General features: G+C 49.0%; 5 protein-coding genes across 5 annotated transcripts in view; 2 read left to right on the forward strand and 3 right to left on the reverse strand.

Moving 5' to 3' along the window:
• Positions 1-833: 833 nt before the first annotated feature.
• EJ05DRAFT_481158 (uncharacterized protein) lies at positions 834-1,553 on the forward strand. The gene has a single exon (XM_033745007.1). It carries the CDS (start codon positions 870-872, stop codon positions 1,539-1,541), a length of 672 nt encoding a protein of 223 aa, XP_033595049.1. The 5' UTR covers positions 834-869; the 3' UTR covers positions 1,542-1,553.
• A 327-nt stretch (positions 1,554-1,880) lies between these two features.
• EJ05DRAFT_481159 (uncharacterized protein) lies at positions 1,881-3,034 on the forward strand. The gene has a single exon (XM_033745008.1). The coding sequence runs from the start codon at positions 2,376-2,378 to the stop codon at positions 2,844-2,846; it is 471 nt and encodes a 156-aa protein (XP_033595050.1). The 5' UTR covers positions 1,881-2,375; the 3' UTR covers positions 2,847-3,034.
• A 1,568-nt stretch (positions 3,035-4,602) lies between these two features.
• On the reverse strand, positions 4,603-5,487 carry EJ05DRAFT_505911 (uncharacterized protein; the record flags this gene model as incomplete). The annotated part of the gene is made up of 3 exons (XM_033747755.1): positions 4,603-4,949; positions 5,078-5,266; positions 5,310-5,487. The coding sequence occupies 3 exons, from the start codon at positions 5,485-5,487 to the stop codon at positions 4,603-4,605; spliced, it is 714 nt and encodes a 237-aa protein (XP_033595051.1).
• EJ05DRAFT_295178 (uncharacterized protein) lies at positions 5,354-6,600 on the reverse strand. The gene is made up of 2 exons (XM_033740556.1): positions 6,135-6,600; positions 5,354-6,088 (listed from the first exon to the last, which is right to left on the reverse strand). The coding sequence occupies exons 1-2, from the start codon at positions 6,366-6,368 to the stop codon at positions 5,528-5,530; spliced, it is 795 nt and encodes a 264-aa protein (XP_033595052.1). The 5' UTR covers positions 6,369-6,600; the 3' UTR covers positions 5,354-5,527.
• Positions 6,601-7,949: 1,349 nt separating this feature from the next.
• EJ05DRAFT_295183 (uncharacterized protein) overlaps positions 7,950-9,519 on the reverse strand; it is a 1,948-nt gene continuing 378 nt past the window's right edge. Inside the window, exons 2-3 of the mRNA XM_033740557.1 lie at positions 8,032-9,519; positions 7,950-7,984 (exon numbers count right to left, since the gene is read on the reverse strand). The exon at positions 8,032-9,519 is cut by the window's right edge and continues 235 nt beyond it. Of these exons, the coding sequence (XP_033595053.1) occupies positions 8,102-9,519 (1,418 nt within the window). The 3' untranslated portion in view covers positions 7,950-7,984; positions 8,032-8,101. The remainder of the gene's footprint in view (positions 7,985-8,031) is intronic.

Raw genomic sequence — 9,519 nt, forward strand, 5'->3', positions numbered from 1 at the left:
TGGAGATCTGCCGCTCTCACGTAACTCGTGGCCGATCAAGAACGCAACCCATGGCACAGAAGCCCCGCGTTACAGAGATCTGGTAAAACAAGCTGAGCATGAAGCCGCCGAGTTCGCTCTGAAATATCTTGAATATAGCCTGTCAAACAACTCGGAGGTGTGAGCCATGGCAAGTGAGGGTGGAAATAGGTGCTTAGTAGCTACCCGTCCACGCACTTCGGAGTTGGTTACTTAGAGCAATTGGAACGAGATTGGACCGTAGTGTGACGTATTCGATGAAGCTTGGCCTGAAAAACCAGTTCTAGCGTAGGTCATCGCAGAGGCGGTTCAGAATTTTAGTGGGATATAGCAGAACATCTTACAGTGTCTGTCTATTTGCGCGCACATAGCTGCCGTACAACGTCTGCAAGACTGCCCTGAGTGACTTCTGCCGTGTTAGAATGCATAATCTCAGAGCCGTAGCCGAAGCTCAGGATTTGCCTTTTTGGAATATCCTTGGACAGGAACTCTTTCAGCCAGAGCACCCAGAACCCGATTATCAGAACCGCAATGACTGACGAACCGATATATCAATGTGCTTCGCCCAGGGAGTGCGCAAGTCAGCGCCTACGAAAAATTCTGGTTCTATGGAGAAGGTCTTCAGAAGGGAGCTCCGATGCTCCAAGTGGATGACGGCACGTCCTCTATCACACTTGATGACCCAGCTCGTATCGTGAGTTACTGTGCCAACCTGGTTAGTAGTAGCTGTGGTCCCGGGTCACGGAGGATCGGGGAAGGCATGCTGACACGCTGAGATGCATTGATGCCATCTGCAACATTATTCTCATCTGTATTATTATGATATCCAACCCTTTCCAAAAATCATCGCCATGGGTGCGGTCGAACATAATGAGGTAGGAAGAAAGCAATCAAATTGGTTTCATCGACAGGTTCTCGCCCAAGTGATCTGCCGTCTGCCAGAGAGGCCTTGTGTCATGACTTCCTGGGACATGGGATCGCAGCGCATGCTTGTATTTATTCGGACCGATCGGATTACAGAGCTCGTCCTCCTTCAGCCGCTCTTGGCAACACTCTGTTGCCAAGAGAGGCTTTACAAACAAGGGAACCGGAAGGAGTGTCTACCCCAGGCTTGCGCGGCTTTTTCGTGTAAGCCACCTGACAAGGAGCTGATCGAGGTGGATGGCGACCTGAGAACCATCCTTCAAGAAGGAGCCAGCGAGGCAATGGGAGCGATCTCCGTTTACCCAGAGAGTATCGTATCTGTGAGCTGTTCGAATCTCATCTACAGACAATCCGAAGAAAAGCTCGCTGGGGGCGGTGGATCGCAAAAAAATCCCGCGGAAAGTCTCGAACTAGTAGGAAGCGGCGTACTGCTAGGTATCCAGGAGCGCGAAATACCACTTCTACTGACTCTTCGGCCCATGGGGATGTCAACGAGTCTCCCCATTATACAAGTGTCGGTTTCCACACATGGACTACTACGGGGGCTACAACCTTGTTCAAAAGGAGCATCCTCTCCACAGAGTCTGATTATATGTTAGCATCACTCATACAGTCTCAAATAATCTTCGCTCCTCCTTACACGTACGTAATTTCAGTGTGCGTTTTGAACCGGCAGCCTGTACCCCATGCCCCCGTCCCCCGTCCCCCGTCCCGCCTGCCCCATTGTGGTTTTGCTACACGTCCTTCGATTGGATCTGCCTCAATCGGTAGCTTCAGATCCGGTCACCATACCTGCAGTGCCTGCTGCCTGATGTGCTCCTCTCTCAGTTTCAGCGGCCGCAGAAGCGTACCTAGCTGGATTTAGCTTGGAACGCAATCCATTCATGAACGTTGATATAGAACATATTTACAATCGTATCTTTCACGGTTTCCATGCCCAGAAGCTCGAAGGACCACTTATGCCCCGAGACAAGCAAGAGGAGGTCATCATCAACATAGGCAGCGATGATGACGATGCTGCCAATGAAGACGCATGGATCGAATTGCGCCTGGCGGAATCAGTTGTTTCTTCTTGTTCAGACTGACCTTGTGAATTCGTCAACTTTCTATACTCCAGGGACCCAAGTTATATCGAGGACTTCCGAAGGAGCCGCGGAAGTGATCTGGGCACTGCTATCAGTTAGCTGATACGCTCTATCTTTCCAAACTAGAAATATTATTACGCTTCCCATATCCGTAACTCATTGAGCAACATCGTCGTCTTTTGGGTCTGATCTGCAATTGGGCCCTGTCATATACTCCCCCCACCGCCATCCTGCCTGAAGGTCCTACGACAGGGACCCTCTCAGGAGATCCCGTCCCTGCCACTCGGGCCACTTCTTGATCTTAGGTATATGTTAGCATCTATCCCTTAAAGGAGCACCACATATCCAATGGCATTTTCTCACCGGGTCATCGTTCGCGAGGAAACGCTCAAAATCGGCAGGACCGACATGAATACAGCGTCACGAGTTCACTCGGGTCAGCTGCGTTCGAAACTGAGGCTCTATGTTTGCCTCTTGGATGAAGGTGATGTCCAAGAATCCATGAAGGCTATTGCGACCTGTCCGACTATAATGACCAACGCCCCCTCCGTAAATGTGCTAGTCGATCCACGCGCTCTTTCCGCGAGGTCTCCTATCTACCAACACCTGTTGACAGCACGCAAGACAACCACCAAAATCAATTTCTACCATTCGCACGATGGCAAGTTATTTATTCGCGACCAGGAGCTGGAAGAGACATTGGACGCAGAATCACAGCGTGGGCCTAATCGAATGCTGCATAGCCCCTGTTCCGCCCGACACACTACGCCGGAACAAATGGCAAAGGAAGTTCAGCGACCTTCACAGAGTGCTTCCTGAGGGTGCATGGCAAGATCTATGGATCTACTAGACGAGAGCTATTCTTTCGGGGTTGACGATATAGGCACAAAGACACAAAGCAAGTGGGGTACGAAGGATGGTCCCGGCGGTTTTTTGGGGGTTGCTGGTCTATAGTTGTTGCTCCTACATGGCCTAATGGCCCACATAATGCACTCAGATCACACGCATACTCTAGGTCATCTCCCACACAGGAACTCGGTCCTACCCTCATATATTGTCCACCGTGTAAGTGAAATCGCCTACAAAAAAAATCCAGGCTCCGGACGACGTTGGGAGTAGAGTGACAAAGCCAGAGAGGAGGTATGCAGAGCGCAAGAGGACAGTCCCACGGTGTATCCCGAGCAAAGGATAATTTGAGAGCAATTAGAAGGTACTGTGGATTAGTGATCATGTACATGTAACAGCGTTTGCCGGGCACAAGGGCAGCAGTCAGGGCGGAGCAGAAGCAAGCGACGTAACGTCGACAGTGCGCACATGGCCGGTAACCTGGTAGAGAGGGATGGCACAGGCATGAGCGCAGACGGGAGGGTATTAGGTAGGAATTGACATGGCAAAAAAAAGGTCAGGACAGAACTCTCTGTTGCTCAAACAGGTGTACTCTTCGTATCACTGGCAGATGTGGAGCGAGGGAGAGCAGATTGGTGCGCTTCAGTGGATGCAATCAAAAGCAACAGCGATCCGGGATCCAGGGTAGAAAAGGCATCTCAGGCCGTTCTAACTAATTAAGAGCAGCAGCCAGATGCAGGATTGGGTCAGGGATGGCCAAGATAGGAGATGCAAGAGGAATTTCATATGTAGGTGGTGCAGGGACTAGAAGCATTAGAGCGAGCATGTTATATCATAAACAGCTGGCATTATGGTAGTGGTGTGTAGACGTGGTGTGTAGACATGGCGTGGTATATTATAGTAGTGTATGTGCTATGTATGTACCATGTAGTATAGTGTCGTGTACCGTGCAGCAGTTCACTGTCCCATCCATCGCTTTTCTTTTTACCTTTCCTCTGGCTCCGGCTTGCTCCCCGCCGAAAGAATGATTGACAGCCTATAAGAATGATAAACAGACCAACAGACTGACTGACATGATTCACGACTCCTGGTGAACCGCGGCTAAAGGCGATCAGCGGCCTTGCTTCCAGTTCCATGGGTTTTCCAGGAGATATGTGTGTGGCCTCGCTTTTGGGAGGGTGCCCGCAGATTCGAGTTTAATCATCATCATACAGTACATCCATAATACCTCCCCGTGGATGTAGCCGCAGGAGAACTCCTCGGCGGATTTTACCGCCCATTGCGTGCGCGTGTGCCCTGCCTGTGCCCTGTGCCCGCCGCATTCCTATCCAGTCATTCTGATAGATTATGCCGTGGCCTAATTGACGATAATGATAATACTGCTGAATCCAACACCCATACCACTGTAAATCGGGCATAGCATTTGATAACTCTGGACGTGCGCTGTGGGGTAAGCAAACGTGGCCCGCTTCAGCTTTCCCTCTGACAGTGAGCGTTCTGTTACTACCCTTTGGACGACTCTCAGGTTGGTCTAGGACATAAGGCTCGTGACCATCACTCATCGATATCGCAGACAAGTACGGTGGATTTCCCGTCTACGTCTTAGGGCTGGCTTGGTTGGCGCTATTCTCGGGTCTTGCTGGGCTCTCACAAAATGAGATTCTCCTCAACATCTACCGGGCCCTGCAAGGGCTTGGCCTGGCCGCGTCTCTACCATCCGGTCTTATGCTCATAGGCAGGTATATTGACGCGTCTGCAAGAAAATCGAATCGCATAACGTGGTCCAAATGGAGCTCTGCTGCTCCTCGAATTCAGCCCAAGGCCGAAGGTGACGTGGTCGTAATTTACGCTGGGCATTGCTTGGATCGCCTTGAGTGGAACGTGATGCATCAGTTTGTACTGTGAATCCTAAGGAGAGATGGGTGTGACAGGTGTGGAGGTATTCCGGAAGTGTTGTCTTTTGGGTCTGTTCTTCGGCATCATCGCGTTTTCGTTCTGCTTCCTTTTGGGCGCGTTCTGCCTTTTCGCGTCGTCGTTGCTCCTTGGGAGCCCGTGCAGGACCAGAGGCCACTGGCCCTGGGGATTTAGCCCTGAGGCGTTAATTGTCTGATAACAAATCATATAGAATAGGAATGTATCTTTACAACTCAACTAAGCATGATATACCTACAGTATACCGCGGACCGATTTTTATAGTCGCATACTTGTACCCCTCTGCCTTACTTTCAATTCAATGTCTTGCGAATTATATACTCCCTCTGTGAACCTATCCTCGAATTCCGTACTTAAATCGGTATCACTAGCGTGGATCCCAACGTTTGTGAAATATATTTCGTCTTTGCTTTTGATGACTGCTTTTCGAAGAGCGTTCTCGAAAGTGGGTGAGCCACAGACTATTCAATTAGTATGGCAAATGCATGAGAAGTAATTACGTACCTGAGATTGCCATACTGCCAGCTTCTGCATGCTCCTCGCCTATAATAGTCCTTGAAAAATCTAGCTTTTCATGCATGACGTAAAGCCCTCTACGTCCCTCCTGCACATCGCCCTCAGCTTCGTATGGTGCATATAAGCAGACGTTGAATATATGTCTCTTCTCTTTGTCATCGAGCATTGAGATAGGTATCAACCAATTCTCTCTGACCTACGACGCGTTATTTAAGTTTACCTTTGTCTTCTAGAAACCATATAAGAGTGAGGCGTCTAATCCGAGCTGTCAATCGATGGTTGGCGTAGAGTAGACTTTTAATGGTTAGGAGATGTGCAGCAATCCCAATTCCTTGCGCAAAGAATATGACTTTATCGTAATTCCCGAGGTCATAAGGACTGCCATATTGCCCATCAAGAATAAGCGTTGATTGAGGCGTAGAGGTGATAAGGTGATTACTGAATCCAGATTGTCGGGATACCAACAAGATTAGGTCTTTGTTTGGTAGTTGCCAGGCTATCAGATACGGATGCGACTGTAGAAACCCAAAACGGCGACGTGCGATACCAGGCATCGAAATATAAACGTATTGACCTGGCTTGACTTGCCATGTCTTCTTAGGGCTGATGAAGACCTTAAATACCGCTGTTGAATTTCCTTCGGTGTTACTTAAGCTCTGTATTAAAACCCTGTTCTGAGAATGACCTAGGTGAATAGCCCAGAAGGCGCTGGTCATAGACAGAGCCACTAGTGAGCTCGTTTTCGCGAGGCTAATATGTGTACAGAGCTATTACTAGATCAGTTGGCACTGAGAAAAAATTCGAAAGACTTACTAATATTTCGCGGAGAGTCATCCGCCACCGAGATTGAGAAAGCTGATATATTCCATGTACGAATCCTAGTCCAACGAAACCTCGACCGGTCCATTTATGAAATAGATGGTAGATACCAAGGTCAAATTTGAGAATTCGGTCTACAATAAAGCTTGTGCGACCTCCTAAGTATAATGGTATGAGGTTAACCAGAGAGTATGTTTGCGGCGGCATAAAGACATAAAAATATGCCATGAATTAAGGTAAGATGGGAGGATCCTCTTCGACGTGTTAATTGCCAGCGCGTATGAGACTAGAATGTCCCATGGTAGCGAAGACATGTCGCCAAACCCCCCCAGGCGATGATCGCTGTGATACGGCAACGTCTGGCGAGTCGTGACCTCGCCGATGTCAGCATCGTACTAGGGGGGGTCCGGTAAGAGGGCGTGCCTGTTGTGGTGGCCGCGAAACCGGCGACAGATCGTAGAAAACTGGGAAACACTCCAGGGTTAAATAATGGATGCTATTTCGCCCTTGAGACCGGTACCGTGTGCGAGTAGCCGTCACTGCTGGCATGTCGGCGCCGTCATGCTGTCTCTTTGAAAACGGAAACCTCCAGAATTCTCAGTCCGGGCCCTCGCTTCTCGCATTCTCACACTTCAAATGTCGGTGAAGACTTTGAGAACATGTCCTCGTCGATAGATCGCAACGGGTCATTACTAATGTAGTACCTCTAGATCATACCCCCTCACATAAACCCCGACGGCCAGTTTCCGTCCCTGAGGTAACAACCGCAAATAACGCCGAATCGCGGCTGTTGAAGACAAACACCAGGAAAATGCATATGCAGATAGCTGAAAGTATAGATAATAGAGGGCATCGCTCATTGTCGCATGAATTGACGAAAAAAAAATAGTCGCTATTCGGGTACTCGTATTGATCCTGCGATCTCTTGTGGCCTGGCGATATCGGCCACGCCCTGGCCGCATCGCTGCGAGGGATAGTAGGCTTGGGATAACAGCTCCGGTCAAAGCCCTAGAACAGATTGAAAGCCGAGATATGGCACAGGATTGTTGGTTGATGTCTCCTGAAATGACCTTCTTGTGAGATGGAGTATGCAGGCTTGGTCTCGCCGTCCTATTTCACCAACCCTTGCGTCGTCGCTTGCCTTCCTCTCCATCATCGTCGTCACTACTATTCGGCGCTCGTTTTCGTGCTATTGCTTTATCTTTGCCTTTCTTACAGACGCTATCGTGGTTCGTGTCGCAGTATGCGCGTACTGGCGGATATCATGTAGAACATCTCCCCTACTGATGACCCGATCGTTTTAGGGGAAGCGTCCGATGGAATACTTGCATCGAGTAAAACGATAGGGCTCTCCCGGTCTTCATTATGTCATAGAGTCCTTTGTTAAGATCGTAAAAGAGATAGATAATAGTTAGTATTAGTTAGCTAGATAAATAGTAATAATTCTAAAAGTTATTATTATAGTTAGTAGCTCTATAATAGGACGGGCTAAGGTAGAAAATCCTTTACCAACTGCTCATCTAAAACCTCAATCGATACAAAAGATGTCCCCCCGGCTTCGTTCCAAAACGATCTACCAAACCCATCTCTTTGAATTAGTTCTGCAAAATGCTTTGATGGGATCGAGTGTATCCCTTCAATTATCTTATTGGCATCTGGAGCGGGTGAGGGTATAGAGACCTCTTGACCGAATGACTTAATCATGTCGTCCAATCTCTTTGACAGCCTTAATGAAATGAATGGTGGGAACCCTGGCAGACTACCGAGCCATATATCGCCTAGGATACTGCTGGGTCCATTGATAATTATGTCTTGAATATAGCTCTTGTCGAACTGAATCGCCCCTTCGATATGTTAGTTGACAAAGGTTCCGCTACGGCTATGGACTTACCAAGTACGCTCGCAGAAACTGTAGGAACCGCAGGAAGAACTGACTGCTGACCTATTACAATCAGCAGGTATCATTGAACATGGGCATTCAGTCTACTTATGATGTCAGAGACCGGCGCGATGAGGTTTCCCACAGTGACATTTAAGTCTTGCCGACTAGCTGTACCACGCTCATTCAACCCGTCTGTAGATCTGCTCCCCGAAAAATGCTTTTGAAACCGCTTGCTACCATGGCATGTATTGTCTTCAATTGAATCGGCATCATTCGCTAGCTCCGAATATGGTCTTTTGGTGCCAGGCAGGCTTATTGCATTTTCTGTCGGGTTGGGTGCGACTGAATGGAAATTGCAGCCGCTGTGAGATCCGTGAATTCGTGACGGTGTGGTGCTTATGCAGACTCTAGTTAGACTTGAGGATGAATCGTCAACGAGTCGCGGAGTATCTACCACAACTGTAGTTGAGACGTTGGCTTGAGAGATATCACCATCATTTTGCATCCGTTGCCTTGTATTGGCATTCAAGTTCGATCCACTTTCTAGTACAGAACTTTGTGTGGGACAAAGGTTTGGATGCATGCTAGCAGCTTTACTATGCCGAATGGAATGCTCTGAAAGCCCAGAAGCTGCTTTATCAATGGTCGATGGGTTGCGTGCGCTACTGGTGTCAGCTCCTTCGTCAGGCGGCGTCGATGGTGCAGTAGATGGACTGGCACGGCTTGAGTCCGCGGAACTGCTCACAATGCCAGGTGAGGTTGTGAGGTTAAGTTTAAAACTGTCTCCGGTAGCTTCTATTACACGAGTGAGAGAGTGGTTCGACATCGAATTCAAACTCCCTTGGCTGGATGTGTCGATGCCCCAGAAAGCAGAGGTAAGCGGCCCGAGAGAATCCTTGGTCTCTGGGAGGTCGAGCTTGGCTAGCTCCTTTTCAACAACGGAGCGCATGAATTTGAAAGCTTCGTCAGTCATGCGCTCCCAAGGCCATGGGCTTCTCATTTTACAACTGATGTACACTGTGCCTGCGACGCCAAGTTCCTTGAATCTAAGACCGCACCTCCGCGTTAAAGTCTCTTTGTTCAAGGCTTTTTCTTCGTGTGTAGTCCTTGCCTTGAGTCTGACGCGCTTGTTTTGGGCGGTAGGTTCAGTATCAGTCGCAAAGATAAGTATCGTAACCGCCTCGCGTGCGCCTGTATTCCGAACGCTCTGGGTCAGCCGCTTCAGAATCTCCGTTCGACGCACATCATCGGCTTCCGGCCTCCCACTGTTAACATGGTCATTTTTCCAGAAGCTCCTCGGATCTTCTTGTATCGTGAGGAGAACCTTCCGAACATGAGCTTTGTCCTCTAGAGAAGTAGGAAAAGCTTCTTTAGCAGCCCTAACACAGTAAGAAGAGAATTTGCTGTATGAGGCTTGTGCTGGTGTTGATGATGCTGGTGCTGGTGCTGGTGCTGGTGCTGGTGCTGGTGCTGGTGCTGGTGCTGGTGCTGGTGCTG

Source organism: Pseudovirgaria hyperparasitica, assembly GCF_010093815.1.
Source record: "Pseudovirgaria hyperparasitica strain CBS 121739 unplaced genomic scaffold EJ05scaffold_42, whole genome shotgun sequence".
Lineage (NCBI taxonomy): Eukaryota > Fungi > Ascomycota > Dothideomycetes > Acrospermales > Acrospermaceae > Pseudovirgaria > Pseudovirgaria hyperparasitica.